This window comes from Sturnira hondurensis, unplaced genomic scaffold (assembly GCF_014824575.4).
Source record: "Sturnira hondurensis isolate 20B ecotype Veracruz unplaced genomic scaffold, ASM1482457v3 Scaffold0025370, whole genome shotgun sequence".
Lineage (NCBI taxonomy): Eukaryota > Metazoa > Chordata > Mammalia > Chiroptera > Phyllostomidae > Sturnira > Sturnira hondurensis.
This window is the reverse complement of record NW_028098001.1, coordinates 8,467,786-8,486,661: the sequence shown is the minus strand read 5'-3', so window position 1 is coordinate 8,486,661 and position 18,876 is coordinate 8,467,786. Positions and strand designations below refer to the sequence as shown.

The window sequence follows — 18,876 nt, the reverse complement described above, 5'->3', positions numbered from 1 at the left end:
AAAGGAGAACTTCCCCAGTCTGGCAAAGGAAATAGACTTCCAGGAAATCCAGGAAGCTCAGAGAGTGCCAAAGAAGTTGGACCCAAGAAGGAACACACCAAGGCACATCATAATTACATTAGCCAAGACTAAAATGAAGGAGAGAATCCTAGAAGCAGCAAGGGATAAGGGGACAGTCACCTACAAAGGAGTACCCATCAGACTGTCAGCGGATTTCTCAAAAGAGACCTTCCAGGCAAGAAGGGGCTGGAAAGAAGTATTCCAAGTCATGAAATCCAAAGACCTACAGCCAAGATTGCTTTATCCAGCAAAACTTTCATTTAGAATGGAAGGACAGATAAAGTGCTTCTCAGATAAAGTCAAGTTCAAGGAGTTCATCAGCACCAAGCCCTTATTATATGAAATGCTAAAGGGACTTATATAAGAAAAGGAAGATGAAAAAGAGGAACAGTGAAAGGACAGCAAAGACACAGTTATTAACAACCACACCTAAAACAAAAGCAAACCAAGAGGACAGCTAGATCAGGAGTGGAACCATAGAAATGAAGAACACAAGGAGGGTTAGAAACAGGGGGGTGGGAGGGGGAGAAGAGGGGAGAAGGCACAGAAAATAGCATAGATGGTAGGCAGAAAATAGATAGGGGGGAGGGCGAGAATAGTGGGGGAAATATAGAATCCAAAGAACTTGAGACACGTGGTTATAAACTAAGGGGGGGGAGAATGGTGGGGGAGGGAGGGTGTGGGTGGAGGGGATTGAAGGGGGGAATAGAACAACTGTAATGGTATAATCAATAAAATATATTTAAAAAAAAAGAAACTACTAGTTTCCAAAGGAATCTTATGCGTGAATTTTTTATTGTATTTTTTCCCATTATCATTTATCCCCCTTATACCCTCCCGTACCTCCACCCACCTCCCACCCCACAATCACCACGCTGTTTCTGTGTCCACAGTTCTTCTTCTCTTTTCGTTTGACCCCTCTACCTTCCACCCCCCTCACCTGCCTGAATTTTTGTAGGAAAAAGTAGTTGTGTGTAGAGGAAAGAAACTTCCTAGACATACTGAAACTGAAACAGGCAAAGTCAGTCTTCGCGCTGCCTATTGCCACCAGAGCTAATAAGTAGGACAGGGACTGAATCTTTATGGTCACTTTGTTCAGATGGCCAGTGATCTGAGAAGACAGCTGGTTATGCACCCGAACAGACATTTTACATTTCATTTCAAACTAACCCTTCCTATAAGGAGAAGAAAAGTGTAGGGAAAGAGTTTGGAATTCGGGGAAAAGGTTAGGTAAGGGGTTTGGAATTCAGGGAAAATGTCAACTAGATAAAAGCTACAGTCCAGCAATTTTCTGAGCATCCTCTCAGCTAACCAGTGATTCTTCATCAGGGTGGACATCTCTCCCCGGAGCACAATGGCTCAGATACCATCTTGGTCACTCAAAGTCCTCCTGGGGCACAAAGGTGGAACTGCTTGTTGGTCTCCTGGAGTCATGGTGTGTCATACCTTCAGTTCCTTTTCGCATGCATTAACTACTAACTTTATTCACTATAACTTACAACTAAAAATTTTCCAACTCTCTGTCAAGATTCCATAGGTAAACATGGCTCACCTTCTCACACATCCACATCAAAATTACAACTAAATTACAGAACAACCATCATTAAGAACCAACAGAAATTAAGCTGAATGGAAATCCTACAACTACGGAATTAAAGAAGGAACCACGGCATGACTAATAGGAGGGGCGGAGATGCAGAATGGGCTGGTCCCAACCCACATTGTGGCGGAAAAATATTGGGAGGGATATCCCAGGAGTGAGGGCTCCAAGTCCCCCAGCCCAGGGTTCCAGTGCCAGGAAAAGTCCCCGTAAGTTCTGGCTATAAAAACTGGTGAGGATTGAGACTGTGGAAGACAAACTGCTGGTCTCAGGCAGTTCTCAGGCAGTCCCTCCTAAAGGACCTGCATGTAGACTTATTTGGACTCACTCTCTCTGAGCTCCAGCACAAGGGCAACAGAGTGAAAGACACTAGAGACAGGGAGGAACTGGGTTGTCCAGCATCAGGATGAGAGCTGGGGGCAACTTACTCCCAGACAAAGGTGCTGGCAGAGGCCACTGGATGTTTTCGGAGCCCTCCACCCACAAAGCCACAGAACCAGCAGGCAGACACCATATTTGAGACTCCATCAACCTGTCTCACACTGTTTGCCCCACCCTGGTGATTTCCTGAGGCTCCCCACACCCGCAACCTTCAGGTCCATCCAGGCTATTTGAGGTGGCTTTTCCATATAAACAGTTTGCTTGGCTCATGCCTCATATTTTCCTAAATTCTTTCAAACAGACAGCATCTGGCCTTAGCATCCCCCTACCTATTGCTAAGGAGCCTGAGGCCCAACACTAGCAGCAAAGCAGCTGTTCTTACTTCACAGCTTGGACTCACTGGGGCAACTCCAAACCCAGCACAGGTAGCAGCCAACTGCAGGTTGTTTTGTAGCTTACTTGGGTGTCCCTGGACAGAACACTTGGCCTTAAACTCCCGCAGACCCCAGAGGCTGTGTGCCCAGTGAACAACTATAGACCACATCAGAGCACCACCACCCAACCATCTCCAGAAGCAACATACTCAGGAGGTGGACTCATTGGGCACCAGAGCCTTGCTAAATCCTGCTATGTGGAGTGGGGCCCTGCAAGTTGATCCTCCATGGTGGGTGGAGGTTGGTGACCAGTGGTCACTGCTGTCCTTGCAGTTGATTGGCCTGGGTAAATCCCTCCCATTGACCTGCCAACAGCAATTAAGGCTCGACTGCAGGAGGGGTTCTACACAGCCCACGTGATGGGTGCAATTCGAGTGTCCAGTCTGGGTAATAGAGGAGGCTGTGCCACAGGACCCTATGGGACACTTACTGCATTAGGCCACTCTACTGAGCCAGGAAGTTGTAGCAGCTCTATCTAATGCATGTGAACAAACACAGAGAGGCTGCTAAAATGAGGAGACAAAGAAACATGGCCCAAATGAAAGAACAGATCAAAACTCCAGAAAAAGAATGAAGCAAAATGGAGATAAGCAATCTAACAGATACAGAGTTTTAATGATGCTTTAGGAACTTAGTGAGGACCTCAACAGCATAAAAAAGGGCATGGAAGTCACTAAAAAAAAAAACAGTCAGGAATTAAGGCTACCCTAACTGAAATGAAGAACAATTCACAAGGAATCAACAGTAGAGAGGATGCAGCTGAGAATCAAATCAGTGATTTAGAATATAAGGAAGCAAAAAACACCCAACCAGAACAAAAAAAATAAGAAGAATTTTTAAAAATGAGGATAGTGCAAGGAGTCTCTGAGACAACTTCAGGCATACCAATATTAGCATTGTGGGAGTGCTAGAAGGAAAAGAGAGAGCAAGAAATGGGAAACGTATTTGAAAAAATGACAAAATTTCCCTATCTTAGTGAAGGAAGTAGCCATATAAGTCCAGGAAGCACAGAGAGTCCCATACAAGATGAGCCCAAAGAGGCCTATACCAAGATACATCATATTTAAAATGCCCAAGGTAAAAGACAAAGAGAGAATCTTAAAAGCAGCAAGAGAAAAGCAGTTAGTTACCTACAAGGGAGTTCCCATAAGACTGTCAGCTAATTTCTCAAAAGAAACTTTGCAGGCTACAAGGGATTGGCAAGAAATATTCAAAGTTGACAGCAAGGACCTATAGCCAAGATTACTCTATCCAGCAAAGCTATAATTTAGAATAGAAGGACAGATGAAGGGCTCCCCAGATGAGAAAGAGCTAAAGGAGTTCATTACTATCAAACCTATATTAGATGAAATGTTAAAGGATCTTTTTTAAAAAGAAGATCACAAGTATGAACAACAAAATAGTAATAAATACATATCTATCAGTAATTGAATTTAAAAAACAAAATAAATGAACAAGCAGAACAAAAACAGAATCATAAATACAGAGAGCATTTTGATGGTTGCCAGATGGGTGAGGGATTGGGGAAATAGACCAAAAAGGTGCAGGGATTAGGAAATATATATTGGTAGTTACAGAATAGTTGGGGGGGTCAAAGTACAGCATAGGAAATAAAGTAGCCAAAGAGCATATATGCATGACCATGGACATGAACATCGGTATGGGGACTGCCTGAGGGAGTAGACAGGGGTCTGCATGGGGAAGGCAGAGGGGAGGGGGAAATTGGGACAACTGTAATAGTATTAACAATAAAATATCATTTAAATTAAAAAAACTAAACTAACCAATCAACTTCAAACTTAAATAAATAAAAATAGTCCAACTCTCAAGTTCCCCCATTAATACTTATACCATCAAATGAATACATCAATGATTATTCGTGTATTCATTTGATGGTATATCCCTGATCTTCTCTTGGAATTTTGCTGGGCATTAGGTGGCCCAGTGGGCCAGTGCAGGGTCTTTGAGGGCTGCCCATGGGCCAGGGGGAAGACATCTAAATCAGGGAACACAATGAAGAGTTCTTGGGAAATCTCTCTTCTAGAAGGATCATCAGACTTTAGGAGCTGAAGCCATAGTTAAATAAGGTAATAAAGACACGGCATGAAAAAGGAAAATTCTGTTCCACCTATCTACGTATCACTCAGTCACTCATCATCTCATCATTTATCAGATACAAAGGGAGAAAGATAAGTGAGAGCATGAAAAGCCACATATAGTTAGGATTTGATTTTGAGTGTTCACTATATACTAGACCATATACAAAGCCCTTTGCATGCAAGCATAGAGGTTGAGAAGGTTGGAGTCAAACAAAAGGGGATCTAGTCCCAGCTCTACCACTTTCTAATTGTGTGATCTTGAACAATTCATGTAATGTCTCCAGATCTCAGTTTTTCTCACCTGTAAAATGAGAATAGTCATAATACCAACCTCTCAGCCTAAAGCCAGGTTGTCTGTATGAAACCGCATTGCACAATGTGGGTATGAGGCAACTGCTTAGTCAATGCTGTTCATTTTTATTCCAACTTTTGTTTTTTTCATTCACTGCCCTTCCAGAGGGAGCTGTGATTTAGAAATGTGCCCAGGTCATTGCTCATGAGTGGTGGAGCCAGTCCTGCCTGGTTGCCTTGCACATTAGGGGGCGGAGTCAGAAATCAGGCTGGAGGGGAGGCTGAGACCAGATCTCAAAGAGCCTTGTGGTTCAAAGTGCTCAGGATGTTGAGTTTTACCAACAAGGAAGTGAAGCACCTCTGTGGGACCTTAAGGTCAAGATTGTCAAGATTAGATTTGCCTTTTAGAAAGGTTGTTCCAACAGCAGTATACAGGTTGGCTTAGAGATGGGAATGACCATGGCTGAGAGCCCAGTTAGGAAGCTTTTGCAGTCTGGTCCAGAAAGGATGGTGAGGGCTGCAGGTAGGTCGTAGCAATGGGGCACACAGGACATTCAGGCAAAGGGAAGGGAGGCTGGTGGAAGGGGAGAAAGAGGGAGTGAGTGGGAAGGACTTGGCTGCTTCAAGGCTCCTGGCTTTATTGACTCGGAAAATGGTGGCAGCTCGGGCCAAGATGTAATAAATGAAAATTAGGATGTCAGCTAATTCCAGTCATGTAATGGTGGTGGGTGAACTCCAAGGTGGATGACACATTGAATACTCTTTCGTGAAGAACTATAGAAATGTTCATTTTTAAAAATTTTACAGTTAAAAAAGATAGTTATTGAAATCTCTTACGGGAAACATTTCACCATAGGAAGAAATGATGTTCTCAGAGTAGAAGAGAAAAAGACAATTGCACAAGACTGGGAGAAAGTTGAAGACGAGTTTAGCTTTTAAGAAGGAAGTAATTAGGTAAGAGGAAGAGGTAAAATGAATAGATACTCCAGATGGAGGAGAAGGCACATCAGAAATTCTGCATTGAATTGAGGAGGCAGGTAGGTGAGAGTGCGAAGACACTGCGTTGCCCTGTGTCAATGTGTCCACTTCAGGGGGTAATGCACAACCATGTGAGCAGCCAATGCTCGGGGAGTGCCGGTGTGGCAGGTAGGCGGCTGCAGCACGGAGCAGCGGGGAGGGGGTGAGACTCAGTCTGGTGAGGACCCCATGAACATGCTGTTAGCGTGTGGAATGTGCTGAGAAGGAAGGGGTGGGGCTCTAAGAAAATACAGGGTCAGAGGGTCCTAATTGAGCCTGAGGGGTCACCAGCCAGCAGTTCCTGGCCTCTTCCCAGATGACCAGTTAAGTGAAGCAAAATCAGGAGTGGTATTTAGAAAGTTTGAGACTCACTGGTTTACATACTAAGTTAGCAAAACAGCTCTGGCAACCAGAGCAGATAGATACATGCCTAGGGGAGACAGACTGATTCCAGGAGGCCAATGGAGAAAGAGGTGCAGGCTTGTCAGGGGAGGTGGCTGGCATGCTGTGTTTTGTCAGCATTATTCCAGGGGAAGCTACCAGATGTCAAAATGCTTGTTTTGCACCAAGTAGCCACTTCCAGAGCAGTAAGGAATGGGAGAGAGCAGAGAAGGCGGGAGGCAAGGCTTACGTTAAACAGGCCAGCTCTTCACAAAGCCCTGTGCTCTAGAGTGTGTCTGGAAACCCCGACCACAGTTCAGTCATTTCAGCTGTTCTTTATCAGACAGGAAGCTGCTGGGAGTGCAACACAGGGTGGCCCCGAGAAGACAGAAGGAAGAAACAGAGGCCACCCTGTAAAATGGGAACGCTCTCTGCTGCTTGCCTTTGGGGATCTTCGTTTCTCCAGAAGCATTAGAAAGGACCACCGAGTCCTTGGAAAGAAACAGTGGTGGAAACATAAGGGAATCATGACCACGGAGATAGGAAGATGTGAGAAGGGAGAGAAGACCCCGGTCTCTGTCAACAATACTCTTTCAGTCGCCTTTGGCTCAAGTCCCATTGGTTTTAATGGTTTTCCCTGGCAGACAGGTGGGTGGATTGAAATGTGGGTTTCTGAGGGAACACAGAGGGTAAAAAAGGCCAGGCAGTCCCAGATCTGGGATGGCAGAGCAATGGACGCCCAGCCAGCTTCCCGGGTGAGTCTTCCACAGATACCACCTTCAGTAGAGCAGGCAGTATGGGAGCAGTTCTAAACCAGTCTGACCATGTGCATGTCCCTGGGCTCAACTCCAGGACGACAGAGTCAACTTTCGACATGAGGAGGACAGAGACTGTGTGATCGACTCCTGGAGCCCTGGCAGGTTGGGGAGCCGCTGGGCTAGTGGAATATTCTTTGAAGGATGCCTGTATTGGAAAATCCGGAGTACCTAATTATTTTTCTCCTTTCTTTTTTCACTAGGCACTGGGAAATCATGAATTTGATAATGGTGCAGAAGGTCTCATTGATCCACTCCTCAAACAGGCCAAATTCCCAATTCTGAGTGCAAACATTAAAGCAAAGGAGCCGCTAGCATCTCAGATAGCGAATCTTTATTTGCCATATAAAAACCTTTCTGTTGGTGGTGAAATTGTGGGAATTGTTGGATACACCTCGAAAGAAACACCTATTCTCTCAAATCCAGGTACTTTCTACTTTTATGGCACTACTTTTCAGTGTCGGAAAATACATGCCCCACATCAGGGCCTGGCACTGCTTTTATGGGCTGCTGGGAAAAGCAGGAACCCGGGTGCTTTGGGCAAGCGGTGCCCTTGGGATGACATCGATAAAGCCAGGCCGGTGGCTTCCACATCATTCTAAAGTACTTCTTAAAGACATTGGCCCTTCTTCTGCTCAGCAAACTTCTTTGTTGACACTATCTTTGTTTAATTCAGTGTGTTCAAAATTGGAGAAGTCCGTTTAAATCCAGGGCTAAACAGAACAGGGACATTTACTGGAGAAGGAGAGCCATGTAGCTCACTGCCCTCCCTCCTGTGCAGTCCGGGCACCCAGAGCCGGGGTTCTACCTGAATTCACCTCACATTTCCTGTTTTAGTCTGATTATTACATGTCTAGTTACCTCGCCTTTCTTCCTTTGTACTATTTGCCTCTTGCAGTTTTGTTTTTTTTTTATTTTAATTGTTCAAGTACAGTTTTCTGCCCTTTACTCCCATCCCAGCCCACCCCCCCAGCCCTCCCCACCTCCCTCCCGTTTCCACCCCCCCTTGTTTTTGTCCATGTGTCCTTTATACTTGTTCCTGCAAACCCTTCCCCTTATTTCCCCTGAAATTCCCTCCCCTCTCCCCTCTGGTCCCTGTCAGCCTGTTCTCAATTTCAGTGTCTTTGGTTATATTTTGCTTGCTTGTTTGTTTTGTTCATTAGTTTCCTGTTAAAGGTGAGATCACATGGTATCATCTCTTATAGTTTTAATGAATTTGTGTATCTGGCTTTCTGTGAAATACGTATATATTCTTGAATTGTCTGATATATGTGATATATATCTGCTATACCTATATATCCATTTATACACATTCATATATATTCCTAAAACCATTCAGGAAATATTTCTGAGCCACTTTTACAGGGAGGGACAATTTCACCAAAACACTGTCAGTGAGGACAGAAAATGATGTTTTTTCTAAATTATCCAGATTAATTTTCTCTCCATATTTGAAGAAAAAATAGAAACTAAAAGCTAGCATAAATAAGAATTTTTATTAAGAGTCACACTGATACTCACACCTGTCAGAATGCCTACCATCAATAAATCAACAAACAACAAGTGCTGGCCAGGACATGGAGAGACGGAACCCCCATGCTCTGTTGGTGGGAATGCAGATTGGTGCAGCCACTGTGGAAAACAGTGTGGGGTTACCTCAGAAAAGTTAAAAATGTATCTGCCTTATGACCTAGAAGTTCCACTTCTGGGAAGATATTTGAAGAAGCTGGAAACGCTAATTCAAAAGAATATGTGCACCCCAATGTTCACTGTACCATTATTTATAACAGCCAAGATTTGGAAGCAGCCCAAGTGTCCATCAGTAGATGAGTGGATAAAACAACTATGAGACATTTACACAATGGAATACTACGCGGCTGTATAAGAAAGAAGAAAGTCTTACCTTTTGTGGCAGTTTGGATGAACCTGGAGGATATTCCCCTAAGTGGAATAAGCCAGTTAGAGAAAGACAAATACCATACAATCTCACTTATATGTAGAATTTAATAAACAATGTAAGCAAATACACAAAATAGAATCAGACTCATAGATACAGAAAACAGACTGACAGCTGTCGGAGGGAGAGAGGTTTGGGGGCCGGGTGGAAAAGGGGAAGGGGTTAAGAAAAGAAACCTCATAAAGGGAGGTAGGAGAGGGCAGAGGGGGGACAAATGGTGATGGAAGGAAACTTGACGTGGGGTGGTGAACACACAATGTAATACTCAGATGATGTATCATAGAATTGTACAATTGAAACCTATATAATTGTATGAACCAATATCACCCCAATAAATTCAGTAAAAGTAAAATGGAAAAAAAAGAATTAACTGATAATGCAGATATAATTATTTAATAGTTAGAAAAATATTTATTGTTTTGTTAAAAATAAGTCCAGGCCATTGGAAACAACAAAAAGGTCATTGGATGTTGACCCTGAGCAGCATGGCTGTGCCTGAGGGGAGAGGGTCCTGCAGCCGGTGCTGGACAGGGCAAGCGTGGGAGCGTGGGGCCGGGCTGCTCTCTGCTGAGGGGAGCTGGGGATCGCCAGGCGCTCCAGGCAGCAGGCAGACAGCTGGCCCACGGGTGACTGTGCCTTTGCACACTGAGTGACGTATAGTTAGTGGCTGTCGTTGAGGTCATTGTGGAGCCAGAAGGTGGCAGACAAGTCACTGCCTTCTGAAACATTTCAGAAGTGCTCTTCTGACCAAGAAGGGTGTGGTCCCTGCACAAGGACCCGACTGACAGTCCCAAGCTGCTCCTGTCGCACAACATGTGTTTCACAGACGTGCTGGTCTTTGAGAAATGAATCCTTTTTTGAACTCAAGCTGCCAGGCTCCTGGGTTTTGAGAGTTTTTTACAAGATATTATTTGTGGTTGGCCGTTACATTTTAATGGTGATCCTTAGAAATGTTGCACGAAGGAGGACAAAATGTTGATCATCTGGAGGACTCTTTTGTCACTGAGTACTGGACATGACTTCAGGGCAGTGTGCCTGTCTGTGTTTGCTGTCACGTCCGTGTCGGTGAAAGCCAAAAGACCTCAAGGCTTGCTGAGATCTAGCTACAGAGAGAAAGAAACTGGTGGTCTCGCCACACTTAGTAGCACAGGCTTGAGGCCCTCGGAGAGCCCTGGCTGTGTAGCCACACCCATATCCCCCCCATACCCCGCCCCCCCCCACACCAACGAGCAGTGCTGTTGCCTCCAGGTGGGGCATAAGCAGCCAGTGAAGACCGCGCACAGTCCCTGTACAGCAGTGTTCGGGAGAGACCCGCGGTGCTCCTTAATACTCTAATGCCACCCTCATCAAGTGCACAAAACAGAGTCGTCAGCAGGCATGTTAAGATTGGCAATCAAGTACTAGTTGCTGACAGAATTTTAAGACTGATTATCCTACACTTGCAAATAAAGCCTTAAAGTTATTCATCTGTTTTGTACTTTATGCTTATGTGCGCAAGCATTTTCTGTATTGGTATAATGGAAGTTTAAATACAAAAACAGGCCCCCGCTGATGTAGCTCAGTGGATTGAGTGCCAGCCTACAAACCAAAGGGTCACCAGATTGATTCCCAGTCAGGCCATGTGCCTGGGTTGTGGGCCAGGCCCCCAGTCGGGGGCACAGGAGAGGCAAGCACACATTGATGTTTCTCTCCCTCCCTTCCCCTCTGTCTAAAATAAATAAGTAAAATCTTTAAAACATATATATATATATATAATTTTTAAAAAAAAACAAAATAGAATGGAAAAAAAATAGGCTTGCCAGTCTGAGCCTCCTCACAGCTTGAGCTTGAATTTGAGTAACCTACTATTGTCCACAACCTTAAACTAATGCAGTGTTAAGTGAGCATAACTAAGAATCAATAACATTTTGGGGTTGCCTTTGTAGCGATTCTATATTTCACTTCAAAATACATGTTGGCTTTAGTAATTTAAGGGTTGAAACAGATTGAGGTGTTTTTACTTGGCATGTTAGTGTGTACAGCAAGCAGTATCATAAAAACCATTGTTAATAAATGTCCATGTTATTTGTTTTGTTCCTTTTAGGAACAAATTTAATATTTGAAGATGAAATCTCTGCGTTGCAACATCAGGTGGACAAGCTAACCACTCTGAACGTGAACAAAATTATTGCCCTGGGGCACTCCGGCTTCGAAATGGACAAGCTCATCGCTCAGAAAGTGAAGGGTGTGGACGTCGTGGTGGGAGGGCACTCCAACACGTTCCTCTACACAGGTAATGCTTTCCGAGCGGCTGCACTAGCCAGGACATCTACATCACTTAGTCGCTTTTGCCTTTGCAACTGTTACTAGTATTTTTACTACTATTTAACATATTACATAAATTACATGATATGTAATACATTATATACATGTAGTACACATTGAAAGGTAACGTGTAAATCTTACACAGAGACATTACTAAGAATATTGCTTTCAGGATTATGTCAATTATGTTTATGTATATTGTAAATATATATAACATATATATATATAAATATATATAACAAAAAATTACTGAATCTCAACCAAAAGTTAGTTTATAGCAAAAGGCAACAGGTCATATAAACATTTTTAAGCATGCCTCGGCCGGGGTGGCTCAGTTGGTTGGAGAGTCATCCTGGACACCAAAGTGTTGTGGGTTCGGTCCTCGTCAGGGCACACCCCTAAGTTGCAGGTTTGATCCCCTGCTGGGGTGTGTACATGAGACTGATGTTTCTCTCTCACACTGATGTTTCTTCTTTCCCCACCTCCCTCCCTTTCTCTCCAGAGTCAATCAGTATATCCTCAGGTGAGGATTAAAACACTTTTTAAGCATAAACAAAATGTTATAAATAAGGCCTTCACAGCTCAAATTGACAAGACTTGCTTGTAGGGTCACAGGTAACAGAAGCCACAGACCAGGACTGTGAGTGCCCTGGAGCCACACCTCTGCTGGCCCCTGGGGAACAGGCACTCGCTCTCCCTCCCTCCCTCCCTCCTCCTTCTTCTTGCCCCTCCCTCACCTTCTCTTTCCTCTTCTCCCTCTCTCTCTTGCTCCCTCTCCCTCTGTGGGGAGAGGGATAGCAGCTGAGGTCCTACAGCCCATTGCCACCTTCTAGGCAAAATTCTAGAGGCAAAAGTTTGTGGCAAAGTAAAGGAGTCTTTATCCCAAAGCTGCATGATTTTGAATAACAGCTTTCCACTCATACTAGTCACTTAATCCTATCAATTAAGGCTAAACTCTTCAACACCTGAGTCCTCCTACTATTCACCGTGTTAGTTTTTAATTATCTTATTTCTATAGGGTTAGTTTACAATCTAAAACAAGATAAGGTCCAAAAGCTACACAATTTTAGAAGAATTGGTTTCTGCCTCAGAGGTCGTCCCCTCTAGAACATCCAAAGAAGAATAATCCTGCCACCCTCTGCCAGGACAGCCTGATGCTAAGTTGTGCCCAGGGTTCCTTCCCCATCCAAAATGCCGTCCTTTGGAAATGCAGGCAGCTGCAGCACAATCTCCCAGGCATCCCTGAGGAAGAGAGAGCCAGAGAGCCAAAGAGCCAGCCCTCTTTATTTCCATGGACTCTGGAGGCAATTAGGCCTCAGCCAATCCCGTCCTAGGCTGTTAACCATTGCCTCTTCCTGCCAAACTCTTCCTGCTGCCCGTCCCTGCCTCTCCCCAGGGATCTGATCAGATCGCTCTGTCATCACCCCTCTCCCTCAATCTTCTCTCTGCCTCCCTCCCGTTGTCAGTGTAGGAAACAGCCAAAGCTTTAGAAAATTTTTGTAAGATTTTATTTGAGCCAAACTGAGGACATGTGCCAGGGATCAAGATTTCAAGTGCTCCTAAGAATAAGAATTTTGCAGTTTCTTTTATGCATTTGAAATTAAGAAGAGGAAACAAGGAAGACTGGGGAAAGCAAGAAGGAGGAGATTGGATTGCAGGATAGTTAAAAACACTGTGTGCCTTCTTGAGGGTTAATACCTTATTCGAGGGGCATTTTAAGGCTGTCGTGACCTGGATGCACAGGAACAATGGTCAGAGGTGGCTAGGCCTGTGGTGTGACTGCCCTCCACGAGCTGCCCAGTTAGGAATTTATGATCAGCTCTCCCTGTGAAGAGAACCCTTTTTTTCATTCACACCTTCCTCTCTCTTCACCTTTTTGTTCTGTCTCTCCCTCTTTCCCTACCCCCTCTTTTCTTCCCTTCCCCTCTCTCCTTGGTGTTACTTAGTTTTAGTGAGTGATTTGAAAAAAATGTTTGAGCTGTAATGGCCCCAAATTTTTTAGTCTGGCTCAGTGAGTCTTTCCCCATCATGCCCCACATCCCCACTGCATGGGGCTTTGCAGTATTTTCAAGAAAAGGAAAAATAGGAAGGCCTGACTGGTTAGAGACTTTATCAGCAGTGAGAAGGAAGGCGTTGGTGGGGGGCAATGCACCCCTTGAAGAGGTTGATTCTTAGCACATCGCTGTATGGGCTTTCTAAGGTGATAAAAGCAACAGTAGGAAATAGCCTCCAAATAGTAGATAATACCCAACAATGTTTTAAAAGATTATCACTAAGAAGATTGTGTGGTAGAAACAGACTTTCTCCTCAAGGTTCTTTCTAGTGGTCTAATAATCAAACAGACATTCAATAGATAAAAATGAGAAAATAACCAAATTTAATACATACTCAAGTATGGGAGCCCCACGTGCAGGAGAGGGTCAGAGACCGAAAGGGAACAGGGGAATATGGGACATTCTGGACTAGGGATGATAAGGTCAGGTGCCTTGGGGTCTTCCAAGTGTCACTGCAGAATGATAAGATGGGGGAGATGTTCAGTAAACACAAGTTTTCCCCACTAAATAGATGGGTCAAAAAGGTTGCTGCTAATCTCCGGTGATGGGCAGATTATGCTGTGCAGCTACGGAAGGTGAGCAGGCCAGCACCACCCCCCCGTGGAAGACTGCCTTGGTTTGTTTGTATGGGCCACACTGGCCCTGTCCTGCTGGGCTCAGTTTTGCAGTGGGGAGGGCAGCTCAGTTCAGAGCTGAGACATTCAAAGTGCATCTGCCTCAGAGGCTCTAGTCCAGGGCTCAAGCAGGTGTGGCTACAGAGCTAAGGAGAGGAGGGCAGCTTAACCCCTCCCATGGCCCAGCCAGTGCCACCCACAAAGGAAGCCTTTCTTCATCTGTTTGCCCAAGTTCTGGTGACACTGCCCTGTTTTGCTGAGCTTGGTCCTGTAGAGGCAATAGCTGGCTGCACTCAACCTGAACCTGTGGTACACTCCTCCTGGGGGAGCTAGAGTTGGAGACTCTAACACACACTGAATGGTATGGCTCAGGAGTAGGGGCTACATTCTCCCCATTGAGTGCCTGGCCAGGCTGCCCCCAGTAGAGGACCCACTAGCCCAATTCTCCTAACCTGGTCACTTCACCCTCTCAAGCTTGAGCCCTGTGGAAGGGTCAGTGGGGTGCAGCCAGCTTGGGCCCACTCTACAGCCTTTTCTCATGAGACTCTGGAGGAAGTCCCCGCAACTGCAGGCTGGGGGTAGAATTCTCCTCTTAGTGGCCAAGAGGTAAGTACTGACCTCAGGGAGTCTTGGACTTACCTGCCCCCACCTCAGAGATCTAGGACGCGGATCTTTGTACACAGCATGGCCCCTCCCACACACACCCAGGGCCAGTAGATGCAAACACAGTGAATAGCATGGTAGCTATGGACAGGTAGCCCAAGACTGGCTACAAACAACATCTGACAGAGACCTTAACCTGAACCCCAACCAAGGGGACCCAGAAGCAGCACAACCAGTGGTGGGCTTCAATCCACACCAGAGCTCGACCTAACCAGCCACCCAGTGTCACACCCAAAGGGACATTCCGACAGGCACCAGGAGTTGTTCCCTGCTGGGAACAACTCTGCCTTGGGGGGCAGCCCCTGCACAGTGTCTTATACACGGTGATCTAGGTTTTACTCCTGTAGCTACCCAGACTGAAGGGTCAACTCTACCTACAAAAGGACAAACAGCTTTTAAGACTCAGCTACAACAGGGGGTGCACATAACCTGCAAGAAATATTCCTGGGACATGGAGCACAGGTGATCTGGAAGATTGTGTCACTGAGCCCAATAAGACACCATCATAAAGCCACCATAACAACTTAGGGAGTCACGGCAGATCTACCTAATACACAGAGACAAAATAGAAAGACAAAGAAAAATGTCCCAAACAAAAGAACAAGAGAACTCCTCAGAAAAAGAATTAAATTAAATGGGTGAAATGGAAAAAAAATCCCAAAAGCCAGATGCAGAGTTCAAAATAATGGTTACAAGGACACTCAAGGGCCTTAGGGGAAGAACAAGTGATCACAGTGAGAACTTAAACAAAGAATTTAATAGTAAGCATTTTACTATTTTACTTTAATAGTAAGCATTAAAAAGGACATAGAAACCATAAAAAATCATTCTGTAGTCTTCATAAATGAAGACTACAAATCTGAAATGAAGAATACACTAGAAGGAATCACCAGCAGGTCAAATGAAGCAGAGGAGGAAATCTGTGAATTAGAGAACAAGTTAACAGTAAGCAACCAAGCAGATCATCAAAAGAAAGGAGAATTAAAAGAAATAAGAAACCTCCGAGACAACATTAAGTATGACAACAGGAACACCATGGGCTACCAGAAGGAGGAGGATGTTAGCAAGGGACAGAGAACCTGTTTGAAGAAACAATGAAAGTTCTCTAACCTGGTGAAGGAAAAAGTGACACAAGTCCAGAAAGCACAGAGAGTGCCAATCAAGATGAACCCAAAGAGGCCCGTGCCAAGACACATCATAAGTAAAATGGCAAAAGTTAAAGACAATCTTGAAGGCAATGAGAGAGAGACAGTTATTTATCTACAAGGAAGTTCCCACAAGGCTGTCTGTCAAGTGATTTCTCTACAGACACTTCAGGCCAGAAGGGATTGGCATGAAGTATTTAAAACGATGGAAAGCAGAGACCCACAACCAGGACTATCTCCAAGGCTATCATTTAAAATTGAAGGGGAAATAAAGAACTTCCCAGACCAAAAAAAAAGGAACTAAAGTTCATTACCACAAAACCAGTATTGCAAGAAATGTTAAAGGGATTCCTTTAAGAAGAGGAAATAGGTCTTCTGGCCAAGATGGAGGCATAGGTGGAAACACTGTGCCTCCTTGAACAACCAAGTTTAAAGACAACAAAGTTTTAGTAACAAAAACGCAAGCAAAACACAGAAAATTGAACTGCACGGAAGTCCAACAACAATGAACCATTCAGCCAGACTGGTAAGAGGGGCGGAGTCAGCAGCTGGCAGAGTGGGGTCATGCAGGAAAAAGCGGCTGGACTGACCCAGGCACACTGGTTGGCAGATTCCATTGACCCAGGCATACTGGTTGGACTGACCCAGGCAAACTGACCCAGGCATACTGGGGTGGCAACAGGCAGACCCAGTGAGGGTGCAAGGTGGCTGGCTGACCGCGGTCACACAGTCACACTTAGACAAACCAGGTAAAGGAGTGAGCAGTGACACAGAATGCGCAGGCTTGGGCCCCAACGACAGGAAATAAAGCCTAAAAGCCCCAGTTGGAAAAACTTTCAGGGTCGAGGTGCTGGGAGAGGCTCCCAGGCTCACAGAGAGTTTGTTGGAGAGACCCACAGGGTCCTGGAGGGTGGACAAGCCCACACACCCGGGGACCAGCCCCAGAGGGGCCCAATTTGCTTACAGGAAGCAGCACAGGGGACCTAAATCCCCAAGAGAGCATGGAACAAGCACCATTGCCCCTCTCTGACCCTGCCCCCACATGCAGCGTTACAACCCAGTGACTGGGTCGCCCCACCCTGGTGAACACCTAAGGCTCTGCCTCTCATACATAACAGGCTCAAACAGACCGAAACATTATGGCTGAAGAAGAACAGCTCAAAGCCCCAGGGCCAATACTTCTAAGTGACCAAGAGATAGCCAGTCTATCAGATGCACAGTTCAAAATACTGGTGATCAGGATGCTCACAGAATTGGTTGATTTTAGTCACAAATTAGAGGAACAAATGAAGGCTAAACTAATTGAACTGAAGGGAAGTACACAGGAAACCAATAGTGATGGAAAGGAAACTGGGACTCAAATCAAGGGAGTGGACCAGAAGGAAGAAAAAAAATGACCAAACAGAAAAGAATGAAGAAACAAGAATTCAAAAAAAATAAGGAGAGGCTTAGAAACCTCCAGGACATCTTTAAATGTTCCAACATCCGGATTATAGGGGTACTGGAAGGGGAAGAGGAGGAGCAACAAGTGGAAAACTTATTTAAACAAATAATAAAGGAGAAATTCCCCAATCTGGCAAAGGAAATAGACTTTCAGGAAATCCAGGAAGCTCAGAGAGTCCCAAAGAAGTTGGACCCAAGAAGGAACACACCAAGGCACATCATAATTACATTAGCCAAGATTAAAATGAAGGAGAGAATTCTAGAAGCAGCAAGAGATAAGGGGACAGTCACCTACAAAGGAGTGCCCATCAGGCTGTCAGCTGATTTCTCAAAAGAGACCTTACAGGTAAGAAGGGGCTGGAAAGAAGTATTCCAAGTCATGAAAGACAAGAACCTACATCCAAGATTGCTCTATCCAGCAAAGCTCTCATTTAGAATGGAAGGGCAGATAAAGTGCTTCTCAGATAAAGTCAAGTTGTAGGAGTTCATCATCACCAAGCCCTTATTATTATATGAAATGTTAAGGGGACTTATCTAAGAAAAAGAAGATAAAAAATATGAACAGTGAAAGGACAGCAACGCACAGTTATTAACAACCACACCTGAAACAAAAACAAACTAAGAGGACAGCTAGATAAGGAGGGGAACCATAGAAATGGAGATCACATGGAGGGTTGCCACAGGGGAGTGGGAGGAGGAGAGAGGGGGAGAAGGTACAGAGAATAAGTAGCATAGATGGTAGGTAGAAAATAGACAGGGGGAGGGCAAGAATGGTATGAGAAATATAGAATCTAAAGAACTTGTGACATGTGGACATAAACTAAGGGGGAGGAATGGTGGGAAAGGGGGTGTGCAGGATAGAGGGGAATGAAGAGGGGGAAATGGGACAACTGTAATGGCATAATCAATAAAATATATTTAAAAAAATAAAAACACTTTAGTGCCATCTAAATTATAAAAAAAAGAAGAGGAGATAGAGGGACATAGGTTTAAAGGGAAAAAGTGAAAATAAGGAAGTACCTATCAATAATAATCTTAAATGTAAAGGGATTAAATGTTCCAATCAAAAGACATAGGATAGCTGCATATATAAACAAACATGACTCATATGTGTTGCCTACAACAGACCCACCTCGGAACAAAATATTCACATAGGCTGAAAATGAAGGGATGGGAAAAAAATTCCATGCTAATGGAAACAAAAGTAAAAGCTGGGGTAGCAATACTTATACCTGACAAAATAGGCTTCAAAACAAAGGCCATAACAAGAGACAAAGAAGGTCACTACAAAAAATTAAAGGGATCAATCCAACAAGGGGATATAACACTCATAGAAATATATGCACCCAAAACAGGAGCACCTAAATATAAAGAAAATATATGGTGGACTTTAAGGGAGAGATCAACAGAAATGCAGTCATAGTAGGGGATTTTAACAGCCCACTCTCATCAGAGGACAGATCTTCCAGACACAAAATCAACAAGGAAATAGTGACCTTAAATAACACACTAGATCAGAGCAATTAAGTTTATATTTACAGAAGATTTCATCCCAAAGCAGCAGAATATGCATATATCTCAATGTATATGGAGCATTCTCAAAGCTAGACCACATGTC

General features: G+C 44.5%; 1 protein-coding gene across 1 annotated transcript in view; it reads left to right on the top strand.

The window, feature by feature from the left end:
- The window catches only part of NT5E (5'-nucleotidase ecto), a 57,363-nt gene that overhangs the window by 14,232 nt on the left and 24,255 nt on the right, over positions 1-18,876 (top strand). Inside the window, exons 2-3 of the mRNA XM_037039274.1 lie at positions 7,282-7,504; positions 11,119-11,307. Coding sequence (XP_036895169.1) covers positions 7,282-7,504; positions 11,119-11,307 — 412 coding nt within the window. The remainder of the gene's footprint in view (positions 1-7,281; positions 7,505-11,118; positions 11,308-18,876) is intronic.